Source organism: Lepisosteus oculatus, chromosome 3, assembly GCF_040954835.1.
Source record: "Lepisosteus oculatus isolate fLepOcu1 chromosome 3, fLepOcu1.hap2, whole genome shotgun sequence".
NCBI classification, from domain to species: Eukaryota; Metazoa; Chordata; class Actinopteri; order Semionotiformes; family Lepisosteidae; genus Lepisosteus; species Lepisosteus oculatus.
Window position 1 is genome coordinate 43,303,836 of NC_090698.1, and position 17,638 is coordinate 43,321,473.

General features: G+C 40.0%; 1 protein-coding gene across 2 annotated transcripts; it reads right to left on the reverse strand.

The window, feature by feature from the left end:
* Positions 1–5: 5 nt before the first annotated feature.
* ankdd1b (ankyrin repeat and death domain containing 1B) lies at positions 6–17,053 on the reverse strand. 2 transcript variants are annotated; one of them, XM_015364265.2, is made up of 15 exons: positions 16,716–17,053; positions 15,556–15,656; positions 15,038–15,136; positions 14,126–14,224; positions 11,947–12,051; positions 10,043–10,147; positions 9,733–9,831; positions 9,003–9,101; positions 8,520–8,618; positions 7,002–7,100; positions 6,590–6,688; positions 2,947–3,042; positions 2,255–2,456; positions 1,508–1,639; positions 6–365 (listed from the first exon to the last, which is right to left on the reverse strand). In XM_015364265.2, the coding sequence occupies exons 1-15, from the start codon at positions 16,888–16,890 to the stop codon at positions 310–312; spliced, it is 1,665 nt and encodes a 554-aa protein (XP_015219751.2). In that variant the 5' UTR covers positions 16,891–17,053; the 3' UTR covers positions 6–309. The 2 variants fall into 2 exon arrangements, with proteins under 2 accessions (XP_015219751.2, XP_015219760.2); XM_015364274.2 differs by lacking the exon at positions 15,556–15,656 and having other exon boundaries at positions 16,716–16,814.
* Between the last annotated feature and the right edge of the window lie 585 nt (positions 17,054–17,638).

The following is a 17,638-nucleotide window of genomic DNA, read 5'->3' on the forward strand; positions in this document are numbered from 1 at the left end:
AGTAATTATATTAAGAACTGAAGGGATTTCTGTTTAATGGCAGCTTCCAAGAGTGGATGAAAACATACACATTCTTGCGGAGTTGTGTCTCTGCTCTCTAGCTGGTCACAGATAGTCCAAGGGAAGACGGTACCATCAAACTTCTCTCATGAAGACTTTAGTAGTAGCAATACAGGAAAGTGTTAGGTTTCCAGTTACAGCAGTAATACTGTTTCTCCTGCAGTTAAAGTTTTGCCACTCAGATAATATCCATGGATTTCGTCTCCTACATAACAGAGTATGTTGGTTTTAGGGCTCCCCAGGGAGGTGTCAAGAAACTGTACATTTCTTCATTTCTTTGCCAGTAGTTTCAGCTCTTATTTTGTCTGGAAGAAAAAAATGAATTTGTTCAAATGCCTTCAGTTAATAAGCTTTAAATACAATGTCTGTAAAATATAAGGAGACTGCAAGTGTTGTAAATGTGAACACTGAAAAATAACATTAAAGACTTGTTTTACTTTTCTACAAGAAAATTATGAATAACCAGCTGTTTTGCTAATCCGTGTACTTCAAATTCAGCCAGAAACTGTCATGGTTTGCCTTTTATTTTTATAAGCCCACAAGACGAATATATTTGTAGCAAATTATATATTTTCAGTTTGTCCAGTGTAAGCAAACTGAAAATAAAATGCATTTGAATACAGTATGTAATTCTACCATGCAAAATAGTGTTATAATTACTGGATGTTGTTGAAGAAAAAGAAGATAAAGAGGTTGTTGATGTTCGGTAACATTCGAAACATTGTTACCAGCACATGAAAATAAATGGTCACTTTTTATTATTTAAAAACAAACTTAAAATAAATTTGCAATGCGAGTTTGGGAAAAACCTCGACAATGTTGTCTATCTCACTTTGTTTAAGAAAAGGACAAAGGGAGAGGGAAAAATTGTGAAAACTGTTAGAGAAGATCCAACTTGTTTTCCATTATGTGTGAATTTTTAAAGAATTCGGAGTCCTCAGAAGAAAGAACTTTTAATGATCTAGATGATCTAGAACATTAATAATGAACAACATTGCAGAGGGGCCATTCATTATGACATATGTTTAAAGGAGATGTTTTATGTTTGTTTTTAAGCTAGTGATAATGATAATTCCTTATACTTATATACTGCAGCTCTTTTCTGGACACTTTTCTCAAAACTATTTACAGGTGTTGTTAATATGCATGTGCATTCAATGCCTCAGGTAAGATTTTAAAATGTATTATCATTTTTTTTCAAACTTTTGCATTTAGGGCAATTAAGGCAATTTATTGGATACTCCTCCACCACCAACAATGTGTACCCCCCACCTGGATGTGACGGCAGTCATAGTGCACCAGTATGCTCACCACACATCATCTTACAGTGGGGAGGAGAACAGCTTCAAAAAGGCTTCACAAAAGCTACACATACAAAAAATGCTTTTTAAATGCCGAGTGGGTTTAAGTATAATATGCCTTATTCTGCAGTGTAAATGAAACTTACCTGCCACACTTTTACTTCCTATAGAAACCAGGGCTTCATAGAGTTCTTTACCAGGACTCTTGTCTGTTATCAGGATTCCATGTAGCCAGATTAATATCATCCGGTGTCCATGTTCCTGGTAACTCTTCGGTCCTAAAATAGAAAATAAAATGGCTGCAGTTTTCATGTTTCTGCATTTATTAAATGTTTATTTACATCCTGTAGAAAGCAATAAAACCCTTAATTCAATTCAGACGTCATTTATGACTGGCACAAAAGGATTTGGGTGTATTAACAAGAGTGCACTGTACATTAGTTAAAACTCTGATAAATGTTGACATCCCTCAAGTATTTAAAAAAAGACAAAGTTCAGATAGCTAGATTGAGCACTGTCCATATTTGACCAGCAGCTTTGTTGTACAAATAAATAAAAGATCTGTTTATTTTTTAATTAACATTTAGAATTACTTCAATAATGTCTTCACAGCATTTCTGGGATGCATTCCAACTCATCTACATGTTGCAGCAACACTACCAGGTTCAGTGTATTTAATTGAAATATACAAGACTCACTGATAGGAATGCTTTCTTTTTGAATGTGTGGTATATGGTAATAATTTCAATTACTTTTTAGTACACAATGTCTTTTTAAATAGTTGAAAGATTCATGAACATTTTCATTTTTTTAATACCTTCTTGATTCACAAGGACAGCACAATATTCATGTTTTGTTTAAACATTAAAGCAGGGTGAATGGTGGTCTCTTACCTGTCCATTGCTCTTCAATGTCTGCTATGTGCTGGTCAGTAAAATCCCAGTGTCGTGCCAACTTCTTCCAGTCGTTAGGCTTTAATAAGTTGTAGGCAAGATTCCAAATTGTAGCGCGGATCTGCTTGGTCTCTGCTTTGTGGTCTAATTTAAATGTCAGCGGAGATTCATAGTGAAGGGTTTCATTAGATTCAGCATGTGTCTGAAAGGATAATCAAATCTCGTTATTTCCTGCCCTACTACTTTGAGAAAGGACACCCAATTTACAATCAAGAGAAGTGAGTGGGATTGAAAGGCTTCTCAAACAAAGGCATATTTATGTATCCACCTCAATTGTTCAAAGAACAATTTTAAAATCCATTCTGAGTCATCTTGCTGGTAAAATTGCTATTACAGGATGTGCTCACATGAAGACTTTTACATGGTGCAAATTTGTTTTTGAAATTTAGCAGCCAATGCCCACTGGTTAGCTTCCTGCAACATGCAGAACATTTTCGCTTCCCACTGGGAAAAAGGTCACAATTTATTCACTTACCGATAAGCTGAACCAGAACCTGTCGATTTTCACTCAGACACTCAAACATGGGCCTATATGCACGGGAGTCAAAAAGAAGCTATAGAGTTCTGAACTCGGATCGCCATACGAGACTCAAAGGCCAATGATACTGTATGTCCTCTCATCATTCATGTACCTTTTTCCACGCGTAGTACCTCTCTGCTTTTATGATCATGTCCACAATAATCACTGCATTTCCCCTGGCTGCTACACCCAGTGCAGTTTTACCTTGCTGTAGGAAGACATAAAGGTTACAGGAAGGATCTCTGCAAAAACCAAGGCATGTACAGTATGCAATGAACCCTTCACAGTAACACTGAGTGCTAACTGTAGCTGAAAGACCAGCGTTTGCCACTCTTAATTTGCTCTGTTAGCAACAGAAAAAAACCATGAATGAGGAATGAGTTCAAAGCATCGAACAATACCATCATAAGCACCATCATAAAGAGTTATTTAGTAAGTTTAATCAGTCTGAAAAACCTTCAGTGACTATTTTGTGTCAAGCTATGGACTACTGTGGAGAGAAATCACTGGAAATGTGCCACGCATGCAGTGGGAAAGAAAATAGTACTGTATCTGCTCATTTGAATCTGCTCAATTCTGCTCATTGGATTAAATTAACCCACAGTAGATAGAATATTTACTGCTCAGGTTCAAACATTACATGGGTATGGTTGGGGGACAACGCAGAAAATGATTGTAATGGCATAGCACACTGATGAATAATGAACCTACACATTTTATGTGCACACCATGTGAAAAATATGATCTTTGATCAAATGTTCTGGAAAGACAAAACAAGTCACTTATCCAGCAAACCATCATCCATAATCAATCTATAAAGACACTACAGCCCTCGGACTAAGCCTATTGGAAATGTGATTATCTGTACCAGGACACACAGAGAAATCTCTGTACTAAAAGGATACTGCTTCCTACACCTCAAAGGAATAGGATCCAGGCAATTCTGTAAATTCTGCCGGCTCATCATGGAACATCCACAGGTATCTCAATTTTACCTCCTCCCCAAAATCCACAAACCGGACACCCCTGGAAGCCCCATCGTATCAGCATGTAACTGTCCAACTACTTACATCTCAGCCTTTCTCGACAGCCTCATGAGACCGCTGGTTGAAGATCTTCCCTCATACATCAAAGACACCAACCACGCGCTCCAACTTTTCAATGATTTCCAATTTCAGGGTACCGAATGCCACATTTTTACCATGGACATCACATCTCTGTACACTGTCATTCCCCATAATGACGGCCTAACAGCCCTCAAGCACACGCTGGACAAACACACAGTGCTTGATCCACCCACCCACACCCTGGTACGCCTTGCAGAATTGGTCCTCACACTGAACGCATTCTCTTTCAATAATCTTTTTTACCAACAGGTCAGTGGAGTTGCCATGGGCACCAGAATGGGACCCAGCTATGCCAACATTTTTGTCGGCTGGGTAGAAGAATGCTTCTTCGCCTCCTACACTGGCTATGTCCCTGACCTCTACAAACGATATATTGATGACTGCGTCGGTGCCGCCACATGCTCCAACGATCAGCTTGAGTTCTTCCTGCACCATTTCACCAACTTCCACCCGTCCCTCAAATATACGGTTAACATATCTTCCACCACTCTTCCGTTTCTAGACATCCACTTGTCTATCAACTACCCCCGACTGTCCACTTCAGTTTATTACAAACCCACGGATTCACACAGCTACCTCCTGTACAGCTCATTTCACCCCAACCACACTAAAAACTCTCTTCCTTTTTCACAGTTCCTTAGGTTACGACGACTATGCAGTGACGACATCGACTTCGAGAACCAAGCCCTCGAAATGTACTCATTTTTCATCAACAGGGGATACCCCAGCAGTGTGATTGACAGGGCCCTTGCCCGAGCCAAAAACACCCCCCGGACCATCAACCCGATCAGGAACTCCCGCCGTAACAACCGCATTCCCTTGGTGCTTCCTTACCACCCTAACACACTTCCTATCCCCAGGACCATTAACCAGAACTTTTCCATCCTACAGGATGATCCCTCCATTGGGGCCCTCTTTTCCGATCGCCCTATCATCTCATATCGCCGACCACCTAATCTGCGTAACCTCCTTGTTCACAGCTCCCTTGACCGCCCTCAACAACCATCCACACCAGGCACTTTCCCTTGCAACAGAGCTCGCTGTATCACCTGCAAGTACACAGCCACCACCACACTCATTCAAGGCCCTTCAGGACAATTCCGGATCACCCAGACAGCATCTTGTACCTCCAGCAACCTTATTTACTGTATCTCTTGCAGTAAATGCCCAGCCATCTACATTGGAGAAACAGGAAGGAGACTCGGAGACCGCTTCAGAGAACACGTCAGGGCTGTGAAGATTAAAGATCTCTCCAAGCCCATTGTTTCTCATTTCACCTCTGACGGCCACGACCACTCTAATCTCTCCGTCTGTGTTCTCAAAGATGGTTTTCCGAACTCATACATCAGAAAGACCACCGAAACTAAAATTATTCTGCAGTTAGGATCACACATTCTCCCTTCCCTTAACGACAGATTACTGTTCTTTTAAATTTTCTCCATTCATTGGAAGTTTCATTTCACACCTCTCTGCACCCATTCTGACTTCACACCTCTTGATTGGCCTCTCTTTCTGTCCCCTGCTCCCGCCTCTCACTCCTCCTCCCTCCCAACCTTTGTTCTCCCGCTACTTTACCTTTGCCTACTGCCCTGTCTCTCTCACACCTGAAGAAGGCTCCACGGCCGAAACGTTGTGTTCTCTTTCTTCTTTTTTTCAGCATGGAATAAACCTATTACTTGTTCCTTTGCAGCCTACGCATGCTGACGCAGCTACCCACCTGAACTACTTCCTCACACAATAGCTGCAGAATGTTACTATAGAAAGTAAGAAGTTAGGCTTTCAGCAATCACAGAGCCTTGTATGTGTCTTAAGTGCTCTAGAAAATCAGAAAGGTTACTGATATGATGCCCAACACATTTAATACACTGAAGGTTAGTTAAAGTGACTGATAAGCCTTGTGATTTTATTTTTGATACTGGTTGCACAACATCCTTTATGAAAATTCATGAAATAAATATATGGTAATACCTAATAAATTACTGGAAGGCAATACAGTATGTTGTGCATTCATAATATAGTACCGTATGTACTGTAAAAGCTTGTTTCAGGCAGGGCTTAATTGCATAATATATGGTTAAGTTGTGCTGTTGATTTTCTTTTTATGTTACTACTCAGGGAGCTATCTGCCATGCAGAATAATTATTCTAACAAAAATCCCTTCTGAAACATGCATTCAGAGTTGAGTGAGTGACATTTATGTTCGCATTGAACTAAAAGGATGAAAATGCATGGTGCTGTTCCTGACTTTTCTCTATGCTTCTGGCTTTTTGCTGGTTACTTCAAAAGAAGACGTGCAATCCTACGTGGCACCAAAGCGCTTCATGACAGCACACATGACCAATAAAGTATTGCCCCCCCACCTAAAAAAATACAGACACCTAAGATCAAGAGCTATTTACATCCTGTCTTTGGATGTGTTTAAAGTGCTTTAAAAATCAGAAAGGTTACTGATCATCTTAATCAACTTAAAAGTCATTCTTTTTCGGGATTATTGCTACAAGAAATGGAAGAGATATTAGAAGAAAGGTAAAACAGAAACAAATACAGAGGAAAAGCAAGGGCCAATGAAAGCCAAAATATTTGCTACCAAAATTATGTTTTTTCTGCTTTAACCCAGTTCTCTTTTACCTTGTCCTGCATTGTAAGGTCACTATCAGCTTTAAGTATCATCTCCACGATGTCTGGCTTTCCCAGCTCTGCAGCAATGTGAAGAGCAGTTTGCCTCCTCTGTAGAAAACATTCATTAAGCCATTTGTTTAAATTATTCAATATCTAATACTGAGAGTCCGAGGCAAAATCCCTACAGAAACGGCAATTCTTATCACAAGTGTCTGCTAAAGAAATAGCATTATATTGCTCTTCAAGACCTAGAGACATTTTAATTTCTCTGGATTCTCTCTACATTTCTCTACACCTTACTTTTAATTTCTAAAACGGTAACCTGACATTGGAAATATTGCATTCTAACTGAATGAGATTTCAGATCCTTCATCTCACTTCTTCAAGATCATAACATCTTCTTTGTGCTGATAACACTTACATCATCGGTGACATTAACATCACAGCCAGACTTAATCAGTGTGTGTATGACAGGGATGTGGCTATTCTTAACAGCCAGGTGGATGGGAGCCAGTTTTTGCTGAAACAAAAAATGAAGACATTCAGAATGGAAAAGTCAGATCATTCTGCGTTAAAGGTTATAGAGTTTCTCTTTATAGGTGTTCATACATTAATGTTAATGTATAAAACCTAATCTCGCACACTTCTGCTCGCCCATTCACATACTGTAAATCTTGCACCCGGGATATCCTGTAGAACATTCCTCTCGTATCCCTCCTGCTACCCCCCGTCTGCATCAATGCAGCTACTCCCTGGCTCAGTCCTCACAATGAGACAGGAGGTCTGGGCAGCAACATCTTAACAGTTAGTCTGCCAGTCCCTCACCCAGACAAATTACACCAAATACACTCTGCATATCTCATCTCTCTCTCTCACATTCATTCGCATCTTAACCTAACTACTGAAACTGATGTTGTTTACTACAAGCAGTGTGTTCAAATATGGTAAAGAGTTAGCTAGTGTGAAACAGTATACATGTTAGAACCATAATAATACTCTATATGAATTGGTTCATTGATAAGGTTAATGGCAGATCAAACTGCCATTGGCTGTGTGCTCCCCACACAGCATGGATTTTGATTCTGAGGCTCCTGGAACCATGTCAGACCAAGTGTCCAAATACCAATAAGGAACTTCCTTATGTATTCCTTGAGATGTAATCGTGTGTTATTTAATCCTTTTGTAGTCCAGTATTAAGTAAACCAAAAATGAGTAAGAGACCTAAGTAAGTAGTTCACAAAGATTGATAAGAAATCCCAGTTTTGGGTAAGCAGCTGCCAGTCACAACTCTCTATAAGATGGATGCCATTACCTGCATTCTCCAGGTCTCTCCCCTGGTCTATTCTTTAGTCAGTAAATCTCAGTTTTTTCCATTTAAGATATTTGACCTTCTTCTATATAGTCTTCAGGCTTTTCATTCCAAGTAGTCTGAACCACTTCAACAAACATAATTGACAGGGTTCTATTCATTGCCTATACACAATGACCTATGGAACCTGCAGAATTGTGGTATTCCAAGACCAAGGATGCAGACAGCTGTCCTATCACATTACCTTAATGTTTTACACAAAACAAAAAAAGAAAAATGGCCCTTAAAAAAGACATGAAACCTATCTGGTAATAGTGCATCCAACCAAAAAGGAGCCTATCCCGGAAACCAACAGGCCCAAGACAGGGTCCACCCTGGACGGGATGCCAGTCCATCACAAGATACACACAGCCACTCCAGGGTACATTTTCCTAGAATCCAGTTAACCTACCAGTATGTCTTTGGACTGTTGGAGGAAACTGGAGCACCAACACACATGTACAGTATGCAGGGAAAACATACAAACTCCACACAGATAGCACCCCCGGAATTAAACCCAGGGCCCCAGTGCTGCAGGAGAGAGTACATGTTTTTACAATGCACTAAATTATACAACCAAATATATATCACCTCGTTTTGACAGTTCATGTCAGCCCCATTTTCGATGAGAAGATTCACTAAAGGCGTATTACCCTTTTCTGACACTGCATGCAAAGCACTGTGGTTAGCCTGGAGAAATAAGAAGAAAGAAAATTATTTAAGTACTCTAGGTAATATGCCCAGCTTCACTCCAGACACTGCCCAGATCAGACTTTTCCTCCAAACTGAGCAGCTGCATAAGGAGGAGAATAGGAATGCCACTGTGAGGCAAACAGCGACTTTTAAAAAGGTGCAGAGTTCAGGGCTGAGATGGAGAAAATGGCTGTGAGTCAGCAGTATCCCAGTCACAAGCTAGAACGTCAGCGTGAGAAACCCGTGTCAAATCTCACATTGAAACAAAGCGCATCAAATGACACTGAAAATATGTGGTAAAAAGTTGTGTGGTCATATGAGGCTAAACTGAAGCTTTGTGGTCTAGATGCAAAGTTTTACAAAGATAACTGATAATCTTACTTTGGTCGCAATATTGGGGTCACATCCAGCTTTCAGCAGAGCCTCCACACATTCTTCATGAGCTCCATCAGCAGCCAAGTAGAGGGCAGTCTCCTCAGCCTTGGGGGGTTGACAAGGTAAATGCACTGATCAGTAGACACCCAACGCTATGTCTGCGTTCCTCGGGAAAAACACACAAGCCTGCCCTACTGCAGTGTTCTTCTTCTTCCATCCAGAAAGAGCCTTCCGTTTTCCTGAGATGTTTTTAGATTGTGGCGCCCTCGCCTGGCCTGGAAGAGCACCCAGCTGAGGTGTGCAGCGAAGGGCAGGTTGGGAGGAGGAACCAAAGGGGGGACTGAGGGCTACTGGCCAGCGATGGTTGACCATCTGGTGTGGTTGCACATTGTTGTGAGCTGTTGGGTTGTCATATAAATAGATATCCCTGGTTTACACCCTTTTATACCTGTACCCACTTAAGCACCCTATACCTACTGTATGTACCTGTACCCCAAGTGACCCTAGTGTGTTATAGCCTGGTTACGCTGTCTTTGCTGCTGTGCCAGCAATAAAGAGCAGTTTCCATTCCAACAAGAGCCTGAATTTCTGTCTGCATCCTCGCTGACCCCGTCTCGCTAAAATATATACAGTACATAACATACAAGACATGCAATACTGGAGGAAATGAAAAAGGAGTAATGTCCAGTGTAGCCATATCAATTCAAATAAAAACGAATAAACACACCACAGTTACCTTATTAACTTCATTTCGGGTTTGATAGTTGTGGTGGAGCAGTTCAATGACATCTAAATGTCCGTTTTTAGCTGCTAGATGCAACGGTGTGTTGCCATTCTGAAATACAGGGAACACAAATGCAAAAATGAGCTTGCATTGATAAAAACACTACATACACACATTTTGCTTGTATTTAATTTTTACAACATCCTATGTTCCTGTTCTTTCTTCAGCTTGTATGAAAGATTTGTTTGAATTAATCAAAACATCTGCATTCATTGCAAAATCCCTTAATAAACTGTTCTGGTTAGAGTAAGTAATGACTGACCAGGTCCCCTGTCATTGTGTCCATCTCATATTCCTTTTCCATCATCATCTGGAGCATTTCCAGACTGCCATGCTCTGCTGCCAGGTGAAATGGTCTCTTCCCTGACTGGGAAAGCAATGTTCTGTTACAATGTGAGATCACAGGTGGAACACATCTCGCCGTGCACAGAAATTCAGTGATAGTGATGCATTTATAAACAAAATCAAACTAATGGTGTTTCACTTGCAATGACAACACCCAAGAATAAAGTGTCCTAAAAGGATTATGGAGTGTTTAGTGAAAATTTGGCTTAACCTGCATGGCTGAGGGCTGACCTCCTGGCCAGAGGCCGAGGAGGCTTGGACCCCCATGCAGAGAGAGGTGGAGATAGGGTGGGTGTGGGATGCAAAAGATGTATGTGAGATACGTCTGGTATTTATAGTGTTTTAGGAGAAGGGGTAACATCAGGAGAGATTGCAAATTACTGACAAGCAGATTGAATGGGGTTGTTGTCTTCCAAACTCCATTCAATGAAAGGTATTTGTGTGACAGACACCCATCCTTCTGTAAGTCAGTTTCAATCAGCAGCATTAAAAAGTATTTCAACCAGTCTTGGCTTAATTGGCAAAAAGATGAAATACAAAGATAATTTCAACAGAGAAATCCTTTCAGTGTGAGAGCAGGAAATATTGTAAACATGAGACATAGACCATGCAAATTAATAATAGGTACTGTAATTAGATTTTTACCACATCACCCCATCAACAAACTTTCTGTACACAGTGTGTTCTTTCATATTTGTAGATTATTAGACTCAACTGCAGCACATTTTAAAAAAAGGTAAGTGGGTTCTCCTGAGTGTCTCAGCCAATAAAAACACATGTACTCTACACAGGTTCTGCCCTGTAAGCCATATCTTGCCATTTCAAGACTACATTATTAGTCGATTGTGACTGGAACTCTCCAAGGAGTAGTATACAATTGGTTTAGAGCTGCAGGGGTTGGATGTGTTTTGGCTTGGCATGCTACTCAACAGAAACCCCTATCGCTTTTTCAGATATTTGTGAGTCAGTGTTGTAAGAGAGCAGTATACCTCCTGCAATTGTATTTGCAATTGAATCTGAATAGAGGGACAGGTGATGCATGAAAATCATTAGTCCTTCCAGTGTTTTTCTTAACAAAAGAAGAAAAATAGGAGATACAACAGAACACAGAAATAACAGCAATAAAAAGTGTTTTTCTGGTGAAAACTGACACAGCCAGAGGTCTGGGGATACCCAGGTGTCCCCAATGACTGTCCAGGAGGTCACAAGAAACAGTTAACATTTCACACAGTGGATCTGACCTGGAGTGGTCCTATTGATGTCCAGTTATTCTTTTATTTATTTTTTAAATACAAAAGGGGTGTTATGGATGCACAGTAGTTAACATTGCTGCCTCGCAGCACTGTTGCCCTGAGTTTGGACCTGGGGTGCTATCTGTGTGGAGTTTGTATGTTCTCCTCATGTTTCCATGGGTTTCCTCCTGGTGGTCTGGTTTCCTTCCATAGTCCATAAACAAGTAAGTTAACTGGCTTCTGGGAAAACTGGCCCTGATGTCAGTGTGTGTTTGTGTCTGTGTGTGCCCTGGGACAGATGGGTATCCTTTCCAAGTCCTACCATTTGCCTGTTGCTTGCCAGGATAGGCTCCTGCTCCCCTGCAACCCTGTATTGGGTAAAGCATTTAGAAAATGGATGGATGGACTTGACATATGTGTTTACATTAGTGTCTTTATCAACAGACATTTCTTGATGGGGATTTCTACAGTCTGAAAAGGCTGAAAACCCATTATCCCAAGAACCACATGGCTAAACTCTTTTCTGAATGGACTCTTCCTGCCCTGACACTACTGAGACTGGGGTGACCTGTACTGAATACAGTGTTACCTTGTCTTCTTTGTCCAACTTTTTCATTTGTAAGTCATCGACGATGTATTTAACAATGTCTCTGTGGTTGTTGATAGCAGCACAGTGCATGATGTTCATCCCTTCCTTAGTAGAAAAAAAAAGAAATACAAACCTTTAAGGCTTGTTTTCATAAATAGTGACAATCATTACTGCACTGGAGCATTGGAGAGCACGTTGCCCATTGTTTCCTGTCGCTTCTTCAGTGAGGAGTGTAGCCATGACAGCAGCAGACAGTGTTTGTTTTTTGTTGCTCTATGGCCAGGCTGAAATCACTGAGTCTGTTCTCTCTAGGTAACCAGGTCTGCCTATGTTGCACACTTTCTATGGCCAGGTGTTGGTAATGGAGTCTGTACAAAATCAGGCTCTGTTTCTCTTTGTTGTTTCTTACTCTGGTCAGATACTCAGTCAGAGTGTGTAGTAGCATTCTAGTAGCATTCAAGCTTTGTGTTGTGTTTGGCTGTGTATTCCAATGGGTATAGCAGTGTTGTCTGATTTGTGGTGCAATTTGGTTGTCTTTGGTTTGGGGTGTTGGCTCACAGTCTTATCACGTAATGCTGAAATAAACTGGCTCAGTTATTGAGTGAGATTGTATTATATTGCTGTTTGAATAATGTAACTTTGTCATCGTCTTGTAGTTACTCACTGCTTTGGAAGTGTATTGACTGAATGAAGAAGCTTTGCTACCTCCTGTGATCTTTCCTGGGTGTTTTTTTAATGTGAATTTCATTTCAACAGCTCTCTTCCTGACTAGAATATTTTGTTGCAATTCCTCAAAGCAATATGAGAGCCTCTAAAGGGATCTCAACGAGCAACATTTGGGTATTAGAACAGACAAGAAAATGATAAAGAAAACTGCAATATTTTTCTTTCTATCACATTTGTATATACTGCATCAAAAAGCTAAACAATTAAATTATCCCGGTGAATTACAAACAAGGTGGTATTCTGAACTAAAAGCTGTTTTAAAGTGAAGTAAAGATGAATTTTTAACCCTTGTTGTGAACAACAGAAGTTCATTCTTACAAGTTCCCCCTAATCACTTGTGTTTAGCAGGCCGGTGATGAGCTGTATTTACTTTATGACAAGTAATGGGTCACAATTAGAGTCTGCAGATCCTACTTCCTTGAGGCGGCCAATTGAAACACATGACAATATAAACAATGCAGACTATGTAAACCTAAAACTCCAGTGCTTGGATTAACTGAGGTTCTAACACATGCAAGCCAAACTGACAGATGGCTCAAAAGCCTAGTTTTTCCAATAAGACTTTTCCCCCAATAAAATAAAATTCCTAATCTCCCTTTTTAGGCTCCTGGGTTGGAATTATCAATTGACAATTCTTAAACAAATCTGTTCACCGCAACCCTTGTATTTGCACAAAGAGGGTGTTTGGCTTTTATATTTTACGAAGACAACAAAAAGGCTGGAAAATAAATGTGAGGGCAGATGAAGCTCTCATCAGCAACACTGCCAGCTCACAGAGGCCTTGCAATCTACTAGGGGGGATTCTGACTTAAAGGCAGTCAAAATCACATACCATTGGCTCCTCAGCCACACACAGGCACCAAATGCCTGAGCCTGTGGTTCCTCTTGTACTAGTAAGATTACTATTGCAACATTAACAGGACCGAGTAAACCTAATGTCAGGATGGTCTAATCCCAGCTCACGTTTCCTATTAGTGGGTGAAAAATCCTACACTTTGGAGAATTCTGCCTCATAATGATAGGAATGACATTGAAGGATCCAAAACAGAACTATGCTAGACCACATAGCCACCACAAACCATTAGGGGTCACTATTTGACAGGAGACCATATAATTCTGATGAGTGCTGTGGCTTGGGAATCCTGTTCAGCACATAACAGGTCATAGTTATGGCAGCTAGCACTGACTGCAGTGCTCATACTGCTCTCCACGTGGCTATTTTCACCGGTTTCAATAGAAACATAAGAGATACACTGCCTTCTTGTACTAAATGACGTACAGTGGGCTCTGAAATCTCTAAGACCGGGGGATATGTTTTAATGTTAGCTGTTCAGGATCTGCTCTGTTCTCTAGAATGGCAGTTCACTTACTAAATACTATACCTGTAAATGTGCATTCTTCTATTTAGGCAAACAGGTAAGAACGTTTCAGTGACTCAACCGATGAGTCTTACCTGATTTTCAATCTTCTGGTCTGCTCCCCCCTGGACCAGCAGCATCATTATGTCCAGGCTGCCGAACCATGCGGCTAGGTGAAGAGATGTTACTCCATACTGTGGATTTAAAAGCAGGAACATTTAAAACCACATGAAGGTCATATAAGGGACAACAGGAGTTGCTACGACTCCAAAACTGAGGGTTTTACACCACTTCGGATTTTTCTGGCTCCTCCCAGGCAGTGGAGTAGAGCAGTGGGTAGGGTTTTGGAATTCACTGGAAAGTTGTGGGTTCAAATCCAAGGTGAGACACTGTACCTTTTTTTACCTATGAGCAAGATACTTTACTGAAATTGTTTCAGTACAATGCCCAAATGTAATTTGTGAAATAGGTATTTTCAAGGCTAGCAGATACTATGGCTGCACAGACAAATATAGTGGTACTCTCTCAGGGTGTCGTTGGGCCTTTTGGTTATTGGACATTTTATTTCTGGAAGGTTCTACAGCTCGTATACATGTTGTCAAATGTACATTGCCAGCAGCTCTCTTGGTGAAATTGTTATTTTAAAATTTCTATACATTTTTTTATATTCTTCATCTCAATCGATGCTACGGCCAAAGGCTTTTTGATCAATACATTTTTTTTGTCTCTTTAGGTGTGGGCTGCCGTGGAGGGTGAGGAGTGGGAGAGAGGGGTTGTTTTGTTGTGGTTTTCAATGACCATTTCTGATGACGGCTTATAGAAACAGAAATATATACAGTACAAAGGAAAAAAACTGCAGTATAAATGGGTGAAAATATAAGTTACTTTGCATAAACAAAAACATCAGTTAAATAAAATTAGCAATGATTTTGTAATATTAATTGACAATATTCTTCCCTTGCCTGACAAGAGGTCGTTATTTCCAGAAGCAGGCCCACGCCACTCACCTTGTCAGCCATGTCCAACTTCGCTCTCCGGTGCAGCAGAACTTCCACGGCTTCCTTGTTCTTCCCAGCAGTGGCATAGTGGAGGGCAGTGCGGTCATGCTGGAAAACAAACGAGCAAAGAACAACAGCGATCGGCCTGGGGAAGAAAACATGACGTGACCTGTCAGTACAGAGTAAACACGGGGGATTCTGCCTTTTGCTCCTTTTTAACCTGCCCAACATGTAGTCTGTGTGTGAGGGATGCCAGAATACTTACTCTCAAGGGATCAAGTTTTTAATCTTTTGTGGTATATGGAGCTAAAAGACAATAAGTGAAAATGTGGTCAGGAGTGAAAATGGAAGATGTACTTTTTTAAAGGAGTGTGGTAAAATATATCAAGCTGTGTTATCAAAGCAGAATCCCTAGGATATCATTGGGAGAATAGCTGGACAAGGTTAGATGATCAATAAGCTAGCAAGTAAGTATAATGGGGTAATTTGTCCTTCATTTCTTACAGGTCTTTGGTCAGAGCACTTACCATATTTCTTGTGTTGACATTGACATTCTTTTCAAGGAGTTTCATCGTTGCTACATCATTTTTTTTAGCTGCTTCTAAGTACTCCCTCTCAATGTCAAGCACTGCAGCAGAGATAAAAAAGTGAGCTCCAGCATGAGCTGAAGACACCCATGCTCATGTGCACATCTCTGCTCCAGAAGAACAGGTGAGTAGAGGCAACACATGCCTTATAAACTTGTCTTCTAAACGCTCAGATTTCCTATTATATGGTTGAACCCTTTCTGCCAGTTAGAACTTATTTTAATTCTGTTTTAAAATATAAGACTTGTTACGTGCTCTTCTTCGTAATTTTCATTAAATTAATTAAATTGAATTTATTAAGTTAATTCCACATCTAATTAAATTAGCTCAAATTTAACTAGAGTGAATTAAGTTAGAGCTAATTTATTTAACTAGCTCAAATTAACTAAGATTAAATCTTAATTTAATAGCAATCAGAACAAAATTATTGAACATGCATGGAAAATAGATAGATGACAAAAGATGACAACAATTCAGAAAAAAATGCCTTCCACAGTTACTCAGGTCAGAGAGGAAGGATCCTGCTTAGCACAGTGGAAAGACTGCCGCACAATAAGTAAGCCCAACCCTGTACACGTCTGTGTCTGCCTTTAACAAACATTGTCTTTCTCACGCACTTTTACAATGTGTTGGGTAGTGCTGCAATAGTGCAAACAGTAGAAGAAGAAAAAATCTCCACGTACTACACCAAATTAATTATTAAATCGGAGTGTCCAGGCAGTAATAGTAATAATAATAAGTTGTTAGTAAGTAAATTGTAGAGAAGCATACAAATATTAAAAGGGAACAGTATTTTGTTTTGTTGCACATTTTCATATAAAAGAACATTCCAATGTTTCATTGCAATCCTCGGCATATTTGATACATCAATTGTTGAATGAAAATCAGACTGTTACAGTTTTATGTCCTTCTGTGTGCTCGAGACTCACACAGAATACATCTATTGTATGCGATTTATGTACACGCAGCATGAGGTCCGTGTATCCAGTCTTTTATTTTATATATACTGTAGGTTAGTGGATAATTCACCGAAAAACTTTTCCTATTACCTAAAAAATATTACTCAGGTCAGATTTTTAACTTTAAAATGAATCACTTACACATCTCTGCATTGTCAAAACTTGTGTCTTTCTGCGTATCTGACTCCTTGCGCAGTACAAAATCTTTAAATCCTTTCACATTTTCATCTTTCATCCAAGTTTTAGGGTTCAGGTGCTCCTTTTTCAGTTTTGTGCAGCTCTTCATTTTTTCTTTCAGAGCCAAAGCCTTGTCCATGTTGAGAAGCTGGCACAACACATGCTGCTGCTGCAAAGGTTCAGGTTGTTCACTCTTCAGCGACTTTGACTAAATGAAGCAAAACCTGTTTTCCTTTTATTGAGCCTGTGTTCACACCCTTGGCTTGGAAACCCTTAGGTGCTGATAACTGGCTTGATCACAGACAGGCATTGTTCAGTGCTGTAGGCAATATTTTTACCTGAGAGGCTTAAAAAATCAGGTAAACTTTTAAATGTTTTCTGTCATAAGCTCAGGAATAAGAAAGAGTGTTTACCAATGAAGAAACTGGCATCATGACTTATGTTGAAGAAAAAAAAAAGATCTTCTTTAAAAAGTTTTATCATAAACAAGACAGTGTTACATATGGTAGGAGCTCATAAACAAATCTTCATGTCTTGAGGGTATTCGGACTAGTCCATTGAAGGAAAGAGAGAAGTTATTCATATACCAAAAATAGATCTTTTTTAACAGTCACTCAAGATGGAGCTGATATCCAGTGACTGGAAAATAGAAAATGTAGCATACATACAGAAAAAGTGGAAAGACAACCAAACCAACTAAATATAGACCAACAGGTCTTCTTGTTAGTATTTTTTATATTGGACAGGGTGTATCCTGTCTTATACCCAATGGTTGATGGGATAAGCCCTGTGACACTGAATTGGAAAAGCAATGTAAACTGGTAGACAGATATAAAAGAATACAACTATATCAGATATAATGTTGTTGGAAATGTAAATGCTATTGC